General features: G+C 38.2%; 1 protein-coding gene across 1 annotated transcript in view; it reads left to right on the top strand.

Annotated features, from left to right (window-relative positions):
* Window positions 1-22,442, top strand: part of naa15b (N-alpha-acetyltransferase 15, NatA auxiliary subunit b) — a 56,433-nt gene extending 33,991 nt beyond the window's left edge. The window contains exons 9-20 of the mRNA XM_061908450.1: window positions 1,277-1,383; window positions 2,764-2,836; window positions 4,652-4,821; window positions 4,903-5,055; window positions 6,308-6,436; window positions 6,512-6,725; window positions 12,366-12,559; window positions 12,632-12,740; window positions 19,271-19,369; window positions 20,885-21,028; window positions 21,108-21,205; window positions 21,287-22,442. Of these exons, the coding sequence (XP_061764434.1) occupies window positions 1,277-1,383; window positions 2,764-2,836; window positions 4,652-4,821; window positions 4,903-5,055; window positions 6,308-6,436; window positions 6,512-6,725; window positions 12,366-12,559; window positions 12,632-12,740; window positions 19,271-19,369; window positions 20,885-21,028; window positions 21,108-21,205; window positions 21,287-21,481 (1,685 nt within the window). The 3' untranslated portion in view covers window positions 21,482-22,442. The remainder of the gene's footprint in view (window positions 1-1,276; window positions 1,384-2,763; window positions 2,837-4,651; window positions 4,822-4,902; window positions 5,056-6,307; window positions 6,437-6,511; window positions 6,726-12,365; window positions 12,560-12,631; window positions 12,741-19,270; window positions 19,370-20,884; window positions 21,029-21,107; window positions 21,206-21,286) is intronic.
* The last annotated feature ends 236 nt before the right edge of the window (window positions 22,443-22,678 follow it).

Genomic DNA, 22,678 nt, shown 5'->3' with positions numbered 1-22,678 from the left:
TGCGCCTGAGACCCAACTTAACGGTTGGTGATTTTAGGTTGTCCTGAAGTGGAAGTAATCTTCCTTTTTCATAGTCCCATTTACTCTCATTAAAGCATCAGTTCCATTGGCAGCAAAACAGGCCCAGAGCATAATACTACCACCCCCATGCTTGACGGTAGGATGGGGCTCCTGGGATTAAATTAAGCCTCACCTTTTCTCCAACAAACTTATTGCTGTTTATTGTGGCCAAACAGCTCCATTTTTGTTTTGTCTGACATCACACGGCCAAAGATAAGACCTTCTGGAGTAAAGTTCTGTGGTCAAATGAAACAAAAATTTAGCTGTTTGGCCACAATACCCAGCAATATGTTTGAAGGAGAAAAAGTGAGTAATGGGTAAATCAGGCTAGAATTAAGGTTTTAGAATGGCCTTCCTAAATTTCTGACTTAAATGTATGGACCATGCTGAAGAAAAAAGTCTATAATTATAATAATAATAATAATGGATTACATTTATATTGCGCTTTTCCATTATTAGATACTCAAAGCGCTCACAGAGAAGTGGGAACCTGGTGGTAGTAAGCTACATTGTAGCCACAGCTGTCAGAAAACCAACAAATTTAACTGAACTGCACCAATTTTGTCATGAGTGGTCAAAAGTTAAACCAGAAGCTTGTGGATGGCTACCAAAAGCGCCTTATTGCAGTGAAACTTGCCAAGGGACATGTAACCAAATATTAACATTGCTGTCTGTATGTATACTTTTGACCCAGCAGATTTGGTCACATTTTCAGTAGACCCATTATAAATTCATAAAAGAACCAAACTTCATGAATGTTTTTTGTGACAAACAAGAATGTGCTCCAATCACTCTATCGCAAAAAAATAAGAGTTGTAGAAATTATTGGAAACTCAAGACAGCCATGATATTATGTTCTTTACAAGTGGATGTTCCAGCAAAATGCGTTGCTCTTGAAAATACATGTTTGTGTGACAAATTTGATTAGAGTAATTCGGTATTATGTTTGTGTTCAATTAAATGTGTTATTTTAAACATTCAGGCAACAAGTTTATTTTACACACTATGGCATTTTTACCAAGTATTTTTTTGGGACAATAACATAATATTGTACCATGGCCTTGATACCATGACAGTATCGTACCGTAAGATTTTGATATCGTTACATCTCTGTTGTTAATAATTGTTTGAACACATTCACTCTATTTGCTTCTTTTTTTTTTTTTTTTTTTTTTTTTTTCAAAATTCCTCATCTCACTTTGTCTTCATCTATTAGGTGAGAAATTCCGAGATTGTCTGGACCGGTACCTGAGAATGAACTTCAGTAAAGGATGTCCACCTGTCTTCACCACATTAAAGTCTCTCTACAACGACAAAGAAAAGGTGACTGCAGAGACCAATGTCTAAACCACACAAATGCAGACCTGCCAACTTGTACAAGAGGTCATCAGGTTACCAACGAGTTCCGCCCCTAATCAATGATGTAAATCACATTTAAGTACAAGTCAGACAATGGAATAATTTGCAGCTGTCCAAATATGCATCTTACTGCATTTCGCCAGAATGGGGTTCAGTTCCTGACACCTGGATTATGGTCCTGTGTCAAGGCAGCAACATACTGGCTCATTCCTCTCTATTGCGTGACGTGCGCTTGCAAAAAAATGTACCTTGCATTACAGCGACGCCTACTGGAGAGGCTGTGATTGGTCGGCTTGTAGAACGTGGGGGCAGGACAGTGGAATAAAATGTAAAAACTATGTACCATTTTCTTCAAGACTGGCAGTTCTGCAATTGTCAATTTGTACAGAACACATATTACTCCAATTAGGGCTGGGCGATATATCGATACATACGATATATTGCGGGTTTGTCTCTGTGCGATAAAGAAAATGACTATATCGTAAAATTCGAGTACACGTTCACACGCAGGACTTTTAGCTGCGGGCGTACACTTCAGGCTCTCCTCGCTCTTTCCTGTCTCTCCTTCTCGCAGACAAGCAGGCGCACCTTCTTATACACGTCACAAACTGGCACGTCATACGTCACATACACGCCCTTGCAGGGCAGAGAGGTAGCGACGTGGCTAACGTTAGCTGCTAACCTAGCCGTACGAGAGGAAGATGGTATGGTGCGGATCTGGTAACAAATGAAGGAAGACTTAATTCCCAATAACAACAGCAGGGTTTCCATCGTCTGGCGGTGGTTCGGCTTCAAGTGGGAATATGTCGAACAGACAACCGTAATTTGTCAAGTGTGGGGGGGAAAGCGTTGCTATAAAAAGTAGCATTACTGCTAATATGGAGCATCATTTGGAAAGTCACTCGCTAGAGTAGTGGTTCTCAAATGGGGGTACGCGTACCCCTGGGGGTACTTGAAGATATGCAAAGGGGTACATGAGATATTTTTATAATATTCTAAAAATAGCAACAATTCAAAAATCATTTATAAATATATTTATTGAATAATACTTCAACAAAATATGAATGCAAGTTCAAAAACTGTGAAAAGAAATGCAACAATGCAATATTCAGTGTTGACAGCTAGATTTTTTTGTGGCCATGTTCCATAAATATTGAAATTAAAGATTTCTTTTTTTGTGATGAAATGTTTAGAATGAAGTTGATGAATCCAGATGGATCTCTATTACAATCCCCAAAGAGGGCACTTTTTAAAAAAGGCAATATCGCCCAGCCTTAACTCCAATTATATCAAAGTGACTCATTTGACAACATTTACTCTCATTGTGCAACTTTCCCTTTACAGGTGTCAATTATAGAAGAGTTGGTGGTTGGGTTTGAGACTTCGTTAAAAAGCTCCAGACTGTTCAGCCAAAATGGTAAGAACTAACTGTGATTGGAATGATCATCCATACTACTACAGTTGTGATCAAAATTATTCAACCCCCACACAATTTTGGTGTTTTAGCAAGTAGGACATGTATTCTGTATTTTGTTTATAGTCATATCAAATAAAGATGCATTAAAAAGACAAATGCAACTTGAATTACGACATTATATTTTGTAACATACCAAACGGTGTCATTTCTCTTAATATCTCATTGACAAAATCATTCAGTCCCTTGAAGATCATAACTCTTAAGAACAGAATTTGAATAAGGTATTTTCAATCAGGTGTTGAAAACACCTGTAGATGTGATTAGAACCATAACGAGCAACAATTAAACTGATTGAAAAAGACTGTGATGCTCAGCTTCTTGTAGATGGTCAATGGTGTATTTGCAACATGGTGAAGTCCAGGGAGTGGTCAAAGAAGTCAAGAGAGGAGGTAATTACTCTTCATAAGAAAGGATATGGATATAAAAAAATAGCAAAGACATTACACATTCCAAGAGACACAGTTGGGACCATAATTTGCAAGTTTAAAGCTAAAGGCACAGAAACACTACCTGGGCGTGGTAGAAAGAGGATGCTGTTTGCAACTGCTGTCCGGTATTTGAAGCGTACAGTGGTGAAAAACCCCCGGGTAACAGCTGAGGAACTACAACAGGACATTGCAGAGGGGGGAACGCAGGTTTCATCCCAGACAATAAGGCGCGCACTACGAGATGAAGGCCTCCGTGCCAGAACTCCCAGGCGCACCCCACTTCTGACTACCAGGCACAAGAAAAATAGACTCCAGTATGCCAAAAATCATCTGGACAAACCCCAAAGGTTATGGGAAACTGTTTTATGGAGTGATGAGACAAAAGTGGAACTCTTTGGGCTTATGAATCAACGTTAAGTCTGGAGGAGAAAAAAATGAAGCTTACAAAGAAAAGAACACCTTGCCTACTGTTAAGCATGGTGGGGGGTCAATCATGCTCTGGGGCTGTTTCTCTGCCTCAGGTACCAAGAATCTCCAGCGCGTTCAAGGTATTATGAATTATTTTTCCTACGAGGATATATTAGCTGCAAATGTCATGAAGTCAGTGACGAAGCTGAGGCTTGGGAGACGTTGGACCTTCCAACAGGACAACGATCCCAAGCATACCTCTAAATCAACATCAGTGTGGTTGCAGAAGAAGGGCTGGAAGACTCTGGAGTGGCCTTCACAGTCGCCAGACCTAAATCCTATAGAAAACCTGTGGTGGGACTTGAAGAAGGCAGTTGCAGCACGCAAGCCCAAGAATATGAATGAACTGGAGGCCTTTGCCCAAGAGGAATGGGCTAAAATACCTGTAGATCGTTGCAAGAAGCTTGTGTCCGGTTATGTATCACGTTTGAAGGATGTAATTACTGCCAAAGGGTGTTCTACTAAGTACTAAAGATGCATGTAACTAGGGGGTTGAATAATTTTGTCAATGAGATATTAAGAAAAATGTCCTTTTATGGTATTTTGTAAAATACAGTGTTACAATTTAAGTTGCATTTGTCTATTTGACACATCTTTATTTGATATGACTATAAACAAAATATGGAGTAAATGTCCAACTTGTTAAAACACCAAAATTGTGTGGGGGTTGAATAGTTTTGATCATCCATGGCCAGTCAGCAACATTACCCACAGTCATATGTAATTCAAATGCAAGTTATTTGATAGATAAAACTAATACACAAAATACAAATATTGTAGTGGTCAAATTGCATTTGTTCTTGCAGTCCGATGTATATGAATGTCAAGTTGAACGGATTGTTAAATTGAACTGTTCCAGATGAGGGTAAAGAGGAGCCACCTACCACATTGCTTTGGGTGCAGTACTTCCTGGCTCAGCATTATGACATGGTTGGCCAACAGACACTGGCTCTTGACTACATCAATGCAGCCATTGATAGTACGCCAACCCTCATTGAACTCTTCCTTATCAAAGCCAAGATTTACAAGGTAGCCTGTGCTGCTTAATTGCACATTTACCAACCTATATTTGAAAATAGTTCAGGTACTGAGCTTTTTATCGCCCTGCAGCATGCCGGTAACATCCGGGAGGCTGCTCAGTGGATGGATGAGGCCCAAGCTCTGGATACTGCTGATAGGTTCATCAACTCAAAGTGTGCCAAGTACATGCTGAAGGCCGGCATGGTCAAAGAGGCGGAGGAAATGTGCTCCAAGTTCACAAGGGTGAGAAGCTGTGAGAGTGTACACAAAAATACATTCTAAAATGTGCTTAAAAAGAATTTGAGCTTAATGATGGCTCTATAAAAACTTCAATTTAAAACAGCAAAATAGTTACATCATTATTTTTCAGAAATCTAGCATGCAGGGTTTGTGTCTGAGGTAAAGAAACAAAAAAATAGAGAAAACAGTGGAAATTTTTATCACAACAGCCTTTTTTTTGGGGTCCAATGAATGTGGGTATTGTTTGTATTTTAACAGATCCTACTACCAAATTTTTACTTATAATACATTGCCCAAACCACTACTTAAAAAAACGGAAAATATACAAATGCTTTGTTCACTCTTCGGGTCAATTCTGCTTTGTTTGCCCTTATGCGACTTGTATCAGATTTTTTTCATGTCAGTCTGAATAGTGCAATTCCAATTTTTTTATACCTAACCCGCATCTGTTTTGTATGTGGATAAGAATTGGACATATATCAGGGCTGTACAGTGCGATAAAAGGACATGCAAGTATTGGGGGGTGGTGGAAGTAGCACATGTTCGAATACAGATTTTACCCCTTAATTGGCATTTTGCTCCTAAAATGAATCCATCCAAATTTGATCAAACTAGAGTAAAATTTTTGCCCATTTGTTCACATGCTTGAAATAAATGTGATTGACACGGAAGTGTCACTGATTACTCTGTGCGCACTAAAAGCTGTGATTGTCCCTCCTTCTTGCACCATGCAAAAGGAGGAGCAGGACCAGAACCCTTAGCGCACACACTCAGTCTACAATTTTTTTATATGCACGAAGTTGATTTAGTAGTACATCATCCATCAGTGGGCAAAGTCAACGTTGAGCCATAATTTCAGTGTTTGACAAAATAACTTAAAACAAATGTCACTGAGTGTGTGACATTCAAGAAAGTGAATAAAACTGCAGTAGTTTGCAATAAAGGAAAAATTATTTAGATAGCTTATTTTTAAAAGTGCATTCATTTTAGTATTCAAAAATTTAAACCAATTTCCAGGAACAAACTACACACAGAGTAAATTTAAAAATAACTTAAAACATATATTTAATCATTTATACTTAACAGCTAATTAAAAGCCCAAATTTAGGATCCCATAAAATGTGAAAAACTACAAACACTTTAATTGGTCTCGGAGACTGTATTAAACTCATAAAATCAAATAAAATATTTGCATTTCCTCATGATTTATGGTTTGGCCATAGGATTCCAATGTTATGAATGTTTTTTTTTCCAGGAGGGGGCGTCAGCTGTTGAGAATCTGAATGAAATGCAGTGTATGTGGTTCCAGACAGAGTGTGCACTTGCCTACAAAGCAATGAACAAATTTGGGGATGCTCTCAAGAAGTGCCATGAAATTGAAAGGGTAGGTTTTACCTAATTGCAATTGCAGACATATATTTTAACATTATATATTATTTTCCTCGCTATCTTTGTTAAGCATTTTGTGGAGATCACGGACGACCAGTTTGATTTTCACACCTACTGCATGAGGAAGATGACGCTGCGCTCGTACGTGGACCTGCTGAAGTTAGAGGATGTGCTCCGCATGCATCCCTTTTACTATAAGGCTGCTGTCACAGCCATCCAGATATACCTGAGCCTTCATGACAATCCTCTAACTGATGACAGCAAGGAACTGCAGGCTGACACTGGTAAAGAAAACAAACTTGTCGTTACAACTTTGTACAGTAGATGGCATTTTAATGCTTTTTCTCAACACACACCTGGTCTACCAGAGAATAAGAGACAGCAAGAGGGATCAGTGTTGCTAACTTAGCGATTTTGTTGCTATTGTTAGCGAATATTCAGACAATATGATATTGTTTTAGATATCAGTCCTAAAAATAACATGATTCAGCTTGTAGGAGGACACCCTCCCCCCGGATTGCCAATATACATGTGGCGATGGGGGCACGGCTCATCGCGTCGCCAATATTACAAATTATATATGTAGGGATGATACTCGAAACCGGTTTTCCCGGTTGTTCGATAAGAAAAGAACCGAGTCCTCGGACTCGAACCCCTTTTTGATATCCGGTACCCATTATCGAGACCACCATAGTAAAGAAAAATAGTTGGTGTTTTATTCGAATCCGTCCCGACCAGAAATGCTCCGTGAGACATCACAAGAAACGACGTCACGTAGCTCAGTCATTAGGCGCGGATAGCGAAAGCAGGAAAACAACGGACAGGAAAAAGCGCTCCAAGGTGTAATAAAGTTCAAAACAAAAGACATAATCCAATGAATAGCTTTACTGAGAGATTTGAGCAGGGTACAAACACATGACCAACACTTTTACAACCAACCGGAAACATAGCAACCAGGCTAGCAACGCACCTCCTTTACGGCAGCTGTCGCAACGTTCTTAACGCAAACGCAGCACATACATATATATACAACATATCCCCCTTTTTTAACTTTTGTTTTTCTTTCCTTGTAAACAAAGCAAAATCACACTGTGTATGTGTTGTCAGTCTAATTATAAATAATGCAGACTAGGTGTGTTGGCTGAGTTCTTGACGTTTACTGCCGGGTGACGACATGCAACACACTTTTCGGGGCTGCCGTGCATTCTCGTCACTCCCGTTACATGCTGGGTAGTGTATTTGTTATATTCCGTAGCTCATAAAGAAATAATGTTAACTCAAAGTTTATTTCTTTTTTTAGCTTTAACTTTTCATATTTTAGCATTGTAACCACATTTGCAAACAACGTTTCTCTTCATAGAATTTTCTTTCAATAAAGAAATAAAGTTCAAAAATGTCAAAGCATCATAACAAACAGTTATGTCGAATAGTAGCAGAAGTGCACTTTTTGGAGAGCTGTATTATTTTCAGTTTTGTGCCCAAGGGCCTGATTTTATTTAACACTATATTATTATTTATACACCTGTAGTGATCACAGAGACAGGTTGTTTTTGTTTATCTGAAAAATCCCACTTAATATACTTTGGGTAACAACAGTCAATATTTATTTATTTTATTTTTTGGGGGGGGGGTAACAGTCAATATTTATTAGATTTTATGTTTTTTCTTATATAATAAAAGTGAGCTTTTGTTAAACCAAATATTGTTTTTTGGGTTTTTTTACATGTACAACAACCTATCTGGACTCGATAAGAGAACCGATAAGGAATTGGTTCGATAAGAGGATTCGAAAATATGCTTGAACTCGATAATTTATCAAACATCATCCCTATATATATATATATATATATATGGTGCCATGATTATTTTAATCCCCAATGATGCATATATATTCTTTAAAAAGGCCAAACATATACCTAGATATGAATGTACGTATGTACGTGCGAGAATCTATTTGTGTATGTATGTGTGAGAATCTGAATGTGTGTGTGTGTGTGTGTGTGTGTGTGTGTATTAGTGCGTGCGAGTGTATTTATATATATATATATATATATATATATATATATATATATATATATATATATATATATATATATATATTAGTGTGTGTGTGTATATATATATTATTGTATGACATATATTAGTGTATTTTATATATATATTGTATGTGTGTGTGTGTATAATAGCGTATATTAGTATGTTTTAGTATTAACCAGATGGTCAAATTATTAATTATTTAAATCAGATCAATCTAAATTTGGAATTTAGATTAATCCGGAGTGATTATTTGCTTGAATAATTTTAATTATCTTAAGAAAAGACCCTGATATGTGTACACAAATGCAATGTTATTGTCACAATGTCATCCAGGAACGTTTTACTTCAATGTATGTCATTTATTTTCACAAAACCTGGTTACAGTTTTATCCAAGGATCTTTCAGACTGTATTTTTCAGTGAAATTTACCAGTAAGCACACCAGCCAGAGTCTCCTTACTCATTTTCGTACATTCATATGCATTGATCGGATCACTGGCCGTCTAGCGGTTAGGGTAAAATAGATTTTACTGTCCAAATAAATTGCACTATTAATTTAGGTGTGTAAATTATTAATGCAATAATTTTGATTATTTACATGAGGTAATTTAATTTTGACAGCTGTAGTATTAAAAATGTTTCTTATATTGTTTTGCTCTATTTTTCAATTGTTTTTACTTTTTGTAAAATGTAACACAGACTGCACTGTATTTTGACCTCTGAATGTTGGAATTTAGTTTGCCAAATATGTAAACAGTCCTTTGAATTATCCATCCATCCATTTTCTACCGCTTATTCCCTTTCGGGGTCGCGGGGGGCGCTGGCGCCTATCTCAGCTACAATCGGGCGGAATTAGTGATGGAAAAATTAAACTTGAGGTGTTTTATTGATATTTTACACAATTAAAACCCTGTGAAACTAAGGACACAAAGGAAAGTACAAATGAAGTGCACATGCATGTAGGAATCATGTTAAATTAATAATACAGTTTGGAATAAACTAAGAAAAGCCATACAATTTTACAGCATGATGGTTTGCTCTAATGCCACTAGCTTAATGCTGACATACAATGGACCAGCTCATTGACAAGCTATCCCAAATTAGCATGACCCCACCGCAGGGCACATAATTAGACAGGTGGGTGAAATAATGGTAAATGGGTTATACTTGTATAGCGCTTTTCTACCTTCAAGGTACTTCAAGCGCTTTGACACTATTTCCACCTTGACCCATTCACACACTGACTGGGAGTTGCCATGCAAGTCCCTAACCACGAACCATCAGGAGCAAAGGTGAAGTGTCATGCTCAAGGACACAACGGATTACCAACCAAGCCATGCCTTCCCCCGTAATGGATTCTTAGATGCATAGCAATTCGGACATAGACAATTATAGAATCGCTTAGTAAACGTCAATAATCAATCATCCATCCATTTTCTACCGCTTATTCCCTTTTGGGGTCATTTATTGTAAATAAAGTAACGCAGACAGTTCTAAACTGTGGCTGACTTTAGCGAGCCACCTCACCGAGAGATCAGACCAGCTCCTTTTAATATAGGGCACTTATGGTCCAGTTTTGCACAAATTTTTACTAATTTAAAACGTGGGAATACATTTAACTGTTTCTTATTCCAAATGAATATTTTTTTTTAAGTTGCAAGTAATAAATATTTAGTTACATGAAAAACTGTAAAACTGCATCAACATACATAAATTAAAGATGCATCAATAATTCCATCCATCCATCTTCTACCGCTTGTCCCTTTTGGGGTAGCGGAGGGGTGCATCAATAATTAATTTTTAATGATCGAATCAAACCGTGAGGTGCCCAAAGATTCCCCACCTCTAATAGACATACAATCATTCACATCCAAACCTATGAAAAATTTTGATTTTCCAATTCGCCTAACATGCATGTTTTTGGAATTTGAGAGGATGCAGGAGTATCCAGATAAAACACATACGCATTGGGGTTCACCCACACAGATGTCCAAACAGAGGTTTGAAGGCACACACGGCATAAAGTGAGATGTTACTCTTGGTAGTAATGTCAAAATTTGGGTAGTTTTCACAAGCTAGAACAAGAAATGCATTAGCTTGAAATACCTTTTCACTAAATGTGTTTTCTCTCTTTTCTTTTCCCGACGGCCAACTGTGTTTCGCAATCAGCTGTAATGCTTTTGCTGATGGGTGATTCGGATGCAAGTTTTTTTTTAATAAAAGCATTGATAAACATTTCAAATATTAAGATGTTTTTCTAACTTATTATGGCTTAAATTCTAAGTTAATTATTATTTGCAAAAAGAAAATAAAGTTTATGCGGTTAAACATCAAATATCTTGTCTTTGTAGTGCATTCAACTGAATATGGGTTAAAAATGATTTGCAAATCATTGTATTCCGTTTATATTTACATCCAACACAATTTCCCAACTCACATGGAAACGGGGTTTGTATCACAATTCTCAGTGTAACCTGTACGGCTGTTGACCAAGTATGCCTTGCAGTCACATACGTGTGTCAACAGCGGTCGCATACTACATGTGAACATCCGGCACGTAGAGATAGCATGGTTTAAAAGCGGACGCGACGACATGTTCTAGAGGACGTTAAAGTCTTTGCCATCACGGCACGCCCTCAATATTGTTGTCAGGGTAAAATCGGAGAAACTTTGCCTCGGGAGAATCCTGGGAGAGGCACTGAAACCTGGAAATATCGGGGGTGTCGGCAAGTATGCAGCTTAGCCACATCAGTGTGATCAAAGAGCCGCAGGTTCCCGACCCCTTTTTCAGACTGTTAAAAGGATAAAAGTGACTAGGAAAGCAGGACCTGAGTAAAAGGCTCCGCATTTGCTAAAATGATGCGCCCCGGGTTTTGCCTGGCAGGCATGTAAAATAAATGACTGAATGGAGTGTTCGTATATAGAGACATGGTTCTCACACGGAGGCACACGCTTCGAAAATTTAAAAGTTTGCACACGGGGGTACATAAATTAAGGTTCCACTGCATATTACTTAAATTTGTTTTCATGTTTAAAAAAAAACTCATTTTTAAGGTGCTACTGCTTTTATTTTTTGTTGTGGCGCTGCAGCACAATCAATTCATTCAGGAGAAAGCCTGCAGTGCATTATGAACTTACCTTGATGAATGAATTTGATGAATGAATTAATGTGGCCTGTAGGTGTCCCCAAAAATATTTACCACTTCAGCTCAACTTCTTCGTACCAACCATTGTTCTCTGTTTGGGTAATTTTACTTGATCAAACCCTTTCTAGCATTCCACGCTTATAATAATAAATGTATATATGATTCTTGCTAATACTGTTTCGGATCAATATTGTTATCGGACTATGTTTAAGGATCCAATATTGACAGTGAATTTAATTCTGACCTATCGAGATTCTGTTTTTCAAATGCAACTTTGGCTTTTATTGGCCTTTTTGGAGGTTAACATGAAATCATGTATCTCTTTCCTAAACAAGCAGCAGGTGTTGCTGTCTCCATGAATTGATTAACGTGAAGCCCGACTTAAACACGTTGAAAAACTTATTTGGGTGTTACCGTTTAGTGGTCTATTGTACGGTATCTGTACTGTGCAATCTATTAATAAAAGTATCAATCAATCCTACAGCATCATGGCAAATTATGCAAAATAAATGGAGTCACAGCCCACCGCCACAAATATTTTGTAGTCCTCTGGGAAACAAAGAAAACGTTTTCTGAAACAAATGCAGTTAAAGTTAAAGTACCAATGATTGTCACACACACACACTAGGTGTGGCGAAATTATTCTTTGCATTTCACCCATCACCCTTGATCACCCCCTGGGAGGTGAGGGGAGCAGTTGTGCTTCTTTCCTACCATCACCCATCTTGGAACTCTCTTGCAGCTAACCTGTCGGACAAAGAGTTGAAGAAGATCAGAAACAAACAACGGAGAGCCCAGAAGAAGGCTCAGGTGGAGGAGGAAAAGAAGATTGCGGAGAAGGAGAAGCAGTTGAAGAATCAGAAAAAGAAAAAGGAGGATGACGACGAAGAGATTGGAGGCCCGAAAGAGGAGCTCATTCCTGACAAATTGGTCAAGGTTAGTTGGAGATATTAGAGATGACCAACTAGGTCAAGGTGGTGTTGACTGTTCCTGACATCTTGTTTACAGGTAGAAAATCCACTGGAAGAAGCAGTCAAGTTCCTGATACCTCTCAAACACCTCGTCAAAGATAAAATAGACACACACCTACTGGCATTTGAAATTTACTTCAGAAAAGGTTTGTAGGAAATGAAGAGCTAGAAAACTCTGTCACTTTGTTTTCATCCAAAGGTAAAAAAATAGAAAATAAGTGTTATCATATGCAGGAAAATCTGTGAATACTATAGAATAGTCTTAAAGTTTGCTTTTAAACATGTGAATTCAAAACAGGCAACACATTGTTTGGATATCATTCAAATGGTTTGTGAAAGTATCGTAACACGAACCAAAAACTATATATCTTCAGTTAAAAAAAGGCTACAACCTTTTATACAGTTGTACCCTGGTTTTGTACGATTTGTAGATTCAGCCCCTAAAATAAGGCAGTACTCTGATATAGAAGGTGAGAAATACAATAGAGCTCTGAATATCACTTGAGTAGTTTTGTTTAAATCGCCATGTTGGCAGGAGAAGCAGCAGCTAAAATGAATGCATCGTGTTAGCTATAAACCTCCAGTGTTAACTGCACATTTTAATCTCACGTCTATTGAACAATAACACAAAACTTAATCTGTTCAGACATGTGATTTTTATGTCCACAGTCGGAAATCTGTCTTTTTTATCTCCGTAAAATATTTTACAAATAGTTTTCGTTTTTTTCTGACCTACTACGGTTTCCCCGCATTGGATATGGTTTTTGATATTCCAGTGGTAAAAACTACAGTTTTCCATTAAAAATTATTAATTTAAAAATCGAAGCTAAATAGCCAAGCAACTCCACCGGCAGTGCACAAGATATACGGGAAACATCAAAGGTGATTGGTTGGTTTACAAGAAAATCCATGTTTGGTTGAGTGGTTTACAAACCCCAGTTCCATATGAGTTAGGAAATTGTGTTAGATGTAAATATAAACAGAATACAATGATTTGTAAATCCTTTTCAACCCATATTCAATTGAATGCACTACAAAGAAAAAGATATTTGATGTTCAAACTCATAAACTTTTTTTTTTTTTGCAAATAATTTTGAATTTCATTGCTGCAACACGTGCCAAAGTAGTTGGGAAAGGGCATGTTCACCACTGTGTTTCATCACCTTTTCTTTTAACAACACTCAATAAACATTTGGGAACTAAGGAGACACATTTTTGAAGATTTTCAGGTGGAATTCTTTTCCATTCTTGTTTTATGTACAGCTTAAGTTGTTCAACAGTCCGGGGTCTCCATTGTGGTATTTTAGGCTTCATAATGCGCCACACATTTTCAATGGGAGACAGGTCTGGACTACAGGCAAGCCAGTCTAGTACCCGCACTCTTTTACTATGGTAGAGCGGCCGTGCCAGAAACTTAAGGGTTGCAGGTTCGATACCCGCTTCCGCCAACCTAGTCACTCCCGTTGTGTCCTTGGGCAAGATACTTTACCCACCTGCTCCCAGTGCCACCCACACTGGTTTAAATGTAACTTAGATATTGGGTTTCACTATGTAAAGTGCTTTGAGTCACTAGAGAAAATACGCTATATAAATATCATTCACTTCACTTAATAGGAAGCCACGCTGTTGTAACAAGTGACTTGGCATTGTCTTGCTGAAATAAGCAAGGGCGTCCATGATAGCGTTGCTTGGATAGCAATATATGTAGCCCCAAAACCTGTATGTACCTTTCAGCATTAATGGTGCCTTACCCATGCCTTGGGCACAAATGCACCCCCATACCATCACAGATGCTGGCTTTTCAACTTTGCACCTAGAACAGTCCTGATGGTTCTCTTCCTCTTTGGTCCAGAGGACACGACGTTCACCGTTTCCAAAAACAATTTGAAATGTGGAGATAGGCGCCAGCGACCCCAAAACGGAATAAGCGGTAGAAAATGGATGGATGGAGTAGTCAGACCACAGAGCACTTTTCCACTTTGCATCAGTCCATCTTAGCTGAGCTCGGGCCCAGCGAAGCCGGCGGCGTTTCTGGGTGTCGTTGATAAATGGCTTTGGCTTTGCATAGTAGTTTTAACTTGCACTTACAGATGTAGTGACCAACTGTAGTTACTGACAGTGGGTTTCTGAAGTGTCCCTTACATACGGATGTTGCTTTTTAATGCAGTACCGACTGAGGGAACGAAGGTCCGTTATATCATCGCTTACGTACAATTATTTTTCCAGATTCTCTGAACCTTTTGATGATATTATGGACCGTAGATGGTGAAATTCCTAAATTTCTTGCAATAGCCTGTTGAGAAATGTTGTTCTTAAACTGTTTAACAATTTGCTCACATATTTGTTCACAAAGTGGTGACCGTTTCCCAATCCTTGTTTGTGAATGACTGAGCATTTCACAGAAGCTGCTTTTATACCCAATCATGGCACCCACCTGTTCCCAATTAGCCTGCACACCTGGGGGGTGTTCCAAATAAGTGTTTGATGAGCATTCCTCAACTTTATCGGTATTTATTGCCACCTTTCCCAACTTCTTTGTCACGTGTTGCTGGCATCAAATTCTAAAGTTAATGATTATTTGCAACAACAAAAAAAGTGTTTATCAGTTTGAACATCAACTATGTTGTCTTTGTAGCATATTCAACTGAATATGGGTTGAAAATGATTTGCAAATCATATTATTCCGTTTATATTTACATCTAACACAATTTCCCCACTCATATGGAAACGGGGTTTGTACTATGATGAGTCACGATTGGTTAAGATTAGGGCAAAACACTACGGACAAGCCAATCAGAGGCAAGATAGGGCGGGTCATCAAACCAGGAAGGGAACTCAGAACAGACACGTACATCCCAATTGACGACAAGAGTGTCGGAGGAGAGAAGAGGGAATATTCAAGGGAGCGATTTATATTTTAAAAAAAACTAGTGGAAGATGGCAGAGGGGTTCTCTTCCTTAGATTTTTCTTTTAGCGATGTAGACGACGTCCAGGAAACCTACAATGCGTCTACTTGGCCACATTTGGACAAATGTAAGCGTCTGGATAAAACAATTCCCCACACATTCATTTTTAGCTTTTTACCATGTAAGCCCAAATCCAAACTGCTCTCGACATGGAAGACGTGGAATACACATTTAAGAACACACATGATTGTGGCAGACGTGATGAGTTTTGCTACAGTATAGCCTGTCTATATTCTACATTTCATTTTCATTGGTGTTTTAGAACAAGACAGTAACTGACATTTTGGTCATTACTGTTTATATTTTGACATTGACTAGTTTAATAATTTTGAAACAAACGACATGACTGCAAGATATTAGTTATTTCATGCTATAAATCACACATTTATAGCATGATATTCAGATAAAGGAAGTTAGCTAACATAATAAACATTGTTTGTGCTCTTTATGATTTTTGCATTTGGAACAGTTAGAAGTGGAGAGACAGAACTTGGCTGTAAAATCCAAGGCAAAATCCACTAAAGCAGAAACAAAAAGGAAAATGCAGGCTTCTCAGGAATTTGACAGAAAAGCTCATGTCATAGCCATCAAAGCAAACATGCTATAGTAAATAATGTAAATAACAAGATGAACAATCTGTGGCTGTGAAGTTAACTAGTAAGGTTGTAAATGCTGTATAAAGTAGGCTCACCCATGTGGTTCCTTTTGGATGTGAACACAGTAATAGACTGTTACATCCACAGTGCAAGAAGGAGCCCTGCCGCTGGTCCTTTTTTGCCACAGCCATAAGACTTTACAACGCATTTATGTGATAACTTTTTTTGTGTGCAATACAAATGTTACTGTTTTATTTTATCTTTTACCGATACTTATTTGTGTAAAATATGTAGTATTTATTAATATTTTTTTGTTTTTCATTACGTTTTATTTCTGCTCTTGTATGTAAAAAATGAATTGCAACAGTGTAATTTCCCTATTGTGGGATAAATAGTATATCCTATCCTATAATAAAGCACTGCATTATGTATATTTTTGAGGATTTTAGGAAGTTCACAAGATACATATGAACTAATATATAATGGCAGACCTTGAAATGTTAAATGTTATTTTCAAGTTATGATACTACATATCTTGTTAATTTAATTGTTACTTTTAAATGTCATTTTTAATAACCATAAAAATGGGCTATATTGGGATAGATAGATGGATAGATAGTACTTTATTGATTCCTTCAGGAGAGTTTCCTCAGGAAATATATTATAAACCTCCCGAATAAAAAGTGCAAGGCATCCGAGTATACATGCTGGACCTAATGCACATTATTTAAGATATAGGATGAGGTTTTTTGCAATAAAAACTAACTTGTCTACAACGTCTGGCTTTAAAGCTGCTCCGTGGCAAGACACAACATTGTCCAATGTGCTAAAGTTAGCTCTCTCCAAGGGTGAGCTGCTGGCAGGAATACAGAGGTAATGTCTTGCTAAGATGTTAATTCGAGTAAATGTTGTGGAGTGGGTCTTCCGCAATGCCAATGGATTGGTTTCACCATCTGCATTTAGTGGTTGCAGGTAACTGTTTAGTTCCACCTCAGTAGCCTGCTGATTTTCAGAAGTAGATCTAGACCATTGTTTGTTGCCAGGAAATCTGTACCTCGGGTCCAACACTTTAATTGAATGTGTTATTACATCCTTTTCCATTAAGTTTTGAGGCATAATTGTTTTGCGAGACAAGAAGCAGATGCCTATGAAATAGTTTTTCTCCTCTTGGAATGTTGCCCGTACCACTCAATGGCTGCAAAAGATGAGACTATTACTCCAGCGCTATTAGCGGCTAAAGTGCTAATGTTACCTGTGCTCTAAGCAATGGAAGGCTGTGCAGACTCCTGTCAAATTATAAGGCTTTCCATATAGTCACTTATGTGGTACTTCTTTAACTGATTAAATAAATGTGTCTCTTTGCTGGTTTTTGAAGGCATTGGCTGCCAACATGCCTTGCAAATTGGCTTAATTTACTCCATGTCACTTTGGTGATATTCAAACCACCACCACAAAGTTGTTTAGTAACCCTTTTTATCGACAATAGCCTCATCTTTGAAGGATAACTCCTTCTCCAAGTCATTACTGACATTTTTTTCGCTGCTCTCGGCTCCTCGTCCATCTCAAAGTTCCGTCATTTTGCTTACTACTTGTTAAGTACCCAATCTTACAGGAGGTGTGGCGGGAAAAAGTAGATTCTGATTGGCAGTAGTCAGAAATATTGCCGGCATATTTCATCGAGTTAAAAATAGTGGCTGCTGATCACTGTGATCGACCTGGAATTTATTGTGATCATCAATCATTGCTCAGCCCCTATAGAAAGTGAATTCTGTACTAGAGGTGTTTGGTTCTATCCCGATATTGGAGCCTTGAGTTTTGGCCATTACCGATCTGATTTTCTATTACCATGAGTGGAAGCAAAACAAAAAACTGTTGTCGTTACAAGTTTTGACTAAAATAGGAGTTTTTCCTGATCACTGTTTGTGATCACAGCCACAATACAGCTTGCAAAAATATTCGATCTGAACTCTAAACAGTGAGACACACGGGTATGCTATTATAAGCAAATTGAATGTGCCGCTAGCCGTAAACTAGCTCAAAGTGGTCGCCTAGCAACCTGAATCTATACAACGATCAAACCGTGAAACATTGTACAAACTTTAAGCATGTTTGATCACACAAAGGATCTACAAAACAGGCTGAAACAAATCAGATTGGCGAAAGGTACAATATTTGTTGAATTAAAACTAGAAGTGCTGCTGGCTGCTGAAGCTAATGTTAACAGCTTCAATTTGGCTGCTTAGCAATGCATAAATGTAATTAAAGCAAAACTTCCAAACCAGAACCTACTGGTTCACATATGTAATTTTAAGAAACAGATGATCTGAAAAGGGATGTGGTAGGAAATCTCTGAATAATCTACATTCTACATCGACATTACTACGTTCCAAGGCCCTATTGTACAAGAATACCTGGATTTAAGATCAGATTCATCCACACTAATGGACATTCTATTTGCTGGATAAAAAATCGCTGATCAAGAAAATATGAAACTGAGAACCTCTTACAACATAGATCAGAAAAGTTTAGAATTTGAAAAAATATATAGATCCAGATATAAAAAAATTCTCGCTATCAGGAATAATTATTTTGTTATACAGATAAATAATAGCAACATTAACATTGACAACAAACTTGTCGATTGTTAATTTCAACAGTTGAAGCTTATATGTAAACTACAACAAATTAATTTGTGATATGGTATGTATTTTATATTGTTTTCTGCATGTAAAACAATATTTATTCTTTATAATAAAAAATGCGTTAATACTACTTGTGTATCTGGGACTAATTAGATTTACTGGTATTTTATTTTCTATGGGAAATATTGTTCTGGTTTTAATACGATTCCACTCTTTGGATCGGATTAACTAAAACCAAGGTATCACTCGGTTATAATCTTACGCAATTCCAAAATACATTTCTCCACTGAATTTGATCGGAAAAGCAGGGGTAAGGTATGTTTGTCTCTGTTCATGCCAGGGATGGAAAAATGTGTATAATTTTGGTCTACTGTGTAATCAAATCTAAGCTTCTTTTTAAAAACTACTGTATACAACTCCTTCAGTGTCGTAACGTTACACTAAAATCAGTTCTATGTTATGTTTTTTCAGAAAAGTACATGTTGATGCTCCAGTCAGTGAAGAGAGCGTTGGCCATTGACCAAGACCACCCATGGCTACACCAGTGTCTAGTGCGCTTCTTCAAAGGAGGTGAAAACATCTCATCTTGTTTAGCTTTTTGGCTTTAAGGGGAACTACTCTTTTTTGCAATTCTGCCATCATTCACAATCCTTATGTAACACAAGAACATGTTTTTATTTTTGTATACATTCCAACTAGTAAATAAATGTGATACAAAGTCAACTTAGTCTATTCTGCATATAGAAAACATCCAAAAACTTCCATCATTTTATATACATGTAAAGTATTTTTCGGACTATAAGTCACAGTTTTTTCATAGTTTGGCCAGGGGTGCGACTTATACTCAGAAGCGAAATTATGTGTGAAATTATTAACACATTACCGTAAAATATCAAATAATATTATTTAGCTCATTCACGTAAGAGACTAGACGTATAAGATTTCATGGGATTTAGCAATTAGGAGTGACAGATTGTTTGGTAAATATGGTTATTTGAATGACTCTTTCCATAATATGTTCCGTTAACATACCAGGCTCGTTCTCAGTTGGTTATTTATGCGTCATATAACATACACTTATTCAGCCTGTTGTTCACTATTCTTTATTTATTTTAAATTGCCTTTCAAATGTCTATTCTTGGTGTTGGGTTTCATCAAATAAATACAAATAAATAGGGACGGCGTGGCGCAGTGGGAGAGTGGCCGCGTACAACCCGAGGGTCCCTGGTTCAATCCCCACCTAGTACCAACCTCGTCATGTCCGTTGTGTCCTGAGCAAGACACTTCACCCTTGCTCCTGATGGGTGCTGGTTAGCGCCTTGCATGGCAGCTCCCTTCGTCAGTGTGTGAATGGGTAAATGTGGAAGTAGTGTCAAAGCGCTTTGAGTACCTTGAAGGTAGAAAAGCGCTATACAAGTACAACCCATTTATCATTTATGTATTTAAATTTCCCCCAAAAATGCGACATATACTCCAGTGCAACTTATATATTTTTTTCCCCTTCTTTATTATGCATTTTCGGCAGGTGCGACTTATACTCCGAAAAATACGGTATATATGTAATGTAGAAACAGGAACATTCATAACATGTAATATTTACTTGTTTTGCTCATTTTAAGCATACGGCGGCGCATTAATTTCATTTGACCCTGTCTGTGAATATGTGTAGCATTGTTGACAACTGTTAGTTTCGGTGCTTTCTTTCGCTGTAAAAAAGGTCCTTATTAAATTATTTTCGGTTTCATCACAATTAAGAATTTTCTGCGGAACAAAGCCCTGTCGGCTGATAAAATTCTCCAAATGAAGGCTCTGCAAGCCAGAGAACTACTTAGCTAAAATGCTAGCTCAGTGGTTGTTTAGCAACTCAAAGCAATACAGCATGACTGTGACAGTGTAGACACATTTAAAGTGTGTTCTTATCACATAAAGTGATCTCTAAGATGCAGCTCAGACAATTTTGGAAATAAACTTGTCAGAAGTGCTGCTAGCCTCGAAGCTCTTCAAAATGGCCGCGCTGGTGTTTACTGGATTTGACATAGGGGGCCCCAACCATCGGCTCTCATGTTCTCTGCTGTGTTCCCTCAGTCTCAGAGAGCAAAGACCTGCCTGAGGTGGTTCGAACGGTCCTGAAACAAGAAGTTTCCCGACTGTTTGGGGACAGCAATGCTGAAAGTTTCAACCAGGCCTACCTCCACAAACACTCCAACTCCATACCCCACCGATTTGCCGGTATGCTTTACACACTCACGGACACAGCCAAGTAAAGAATTAGCTGACGCTTCCAACTGCATTGTTGTGCCTTCTTCAGCCGCTAAGATGATGGTGTACATGGACTCGTCGACTGTGTCAAAGGCAGTAGAGTTGACCACCGCACTCGATGAGTCACTCGACAACAGAACTATCCAGGTGTGTTCCCATACATTCATTGTGGTATGTAATCACAAATTAAAAGTAGATATTGACCTCTGTGCTTTGCGTGTGAGTCAGATTTGTACAGAGATTCTGGAGAATCTTCGGAGCAGCGTCCTGGGTGACTCAAAGGAGCGTGCTGAGATTTACCGCGCCGAGTGTCACAAGCTTTACCCCTACACGCTAGCGTTCATGCCGCCCGGATACGAGAACGCCAAGATCGTCAACGGAGACGTTTCCACAGAAACAGAAGAGCTAGCCAACGAGATGTGAGCATGACCAGACACTAGGGGATGCGGAACGGAAATGGGCCTTGCACTGAGCCTTGTGGGTACGCCTGGCAGTCATTTTGTAGAGCCAGACACACGGGAAGCGAAATAATGTTTCCTTCTTTGGCTCAGCTTAATTGGGTCTGACCCGGCATGGCTTGGCTCTTTCCCATATGCTGAAAATCAGGACTGTGTGCGTGCGTGTGTGTGTCAAGGGTGTGAATGAATCTGAGCATGTGTGCGGTTGTTTATTTGTGATAAAAGGGGAGGAAGATAACAAAATGGCCATTTTACTTTTTTTAAATCGCGCTACCAACCACACTGAATTTTCAAAAAAAAAGAATTATTGGCAAATGTGAAACTGAGCTGACTGCGGTTTCTCTGAGATGACAACCACTGGAGTTTGACTCTGTGCTGCTTCTACAAACTCATTCTTTGTTTTACATTTAAGTTGTCAGTGGGATTTGGACTGGATTTGAGTCATCAGATCAGCACAAAGAGTTCTGAAGGGGACTTGAAGTAGGCGTTAAGCAGATTTGTATCCGCTGTAACAATCATTTAGGCAGCAGTCGTTCTCACAAACCACCTTGCAGGAACCATGACTGTCGCACACACACACACATACACGGTTGAAATCTTACCAGTACTGAGCAGCTCGTAGCACAGAATGAAAACTTAAAGGTTGCGCTTCTCAAATAGACTGCTCCAGTTCAACATGTTGTTGGAAGAGAGCGATGGATCCAAGCAATATTGTAAGACACCTTCCTGTCCATCTTGCAGCAGTTCTAGTTTTAAAGCTCGGGGATTGCTCAGACGTCATTGGAGTGTTTTTTGCATCAACACAAGAATTCTTGCAGCGGGGTCTTCCACTGAAATCCTACTCTCGAGGTCAATATTTGTCATCCAAACCTGTTTTTCTGGGGTAAAACTTTCAAACATTAAAAGGCAAAGATTCAACACCTGAATTTTGATCTTTTGTTTTTTTTTTTAACCCTTGTTTCCCTGTTTTCCTTCTAATTCGGCTGTGAAAGAAAAAAGAACCTGAGCTTTCCATGTATATCTGGATTTTTGTATTAAAACCAAACTAAAAAAACAGTTTTTTGGTTTTTTTTGCTGTTAAATTCATTTGTCATTTTCCTAGTTTGTTTCCGGTAAGATAATGTTCAATGACTACTGTCTGTAAAATACATCAGACTTTGGG

The sequence above is a fragment of the Nerophis ophidion genome, linkage group LG01, assembly GCF_033978795.1.
Source record: "Nerophis ophidion isolate RoL-2023_Sa linkage group LG01, RoL_Noph_v1.0, whole genome shotgun sequence".
Taxonomy (NCBI): domain Eukaryota; kingdom Metazoa; phylum Chordata; class Actinopteri; order Syngnathiformes; family Syngnathidae; genus Nerophis; species Nerophis ophidion.
This window is presented reverse-complemented; position numbering and strand designations above follow the sequence as displayed.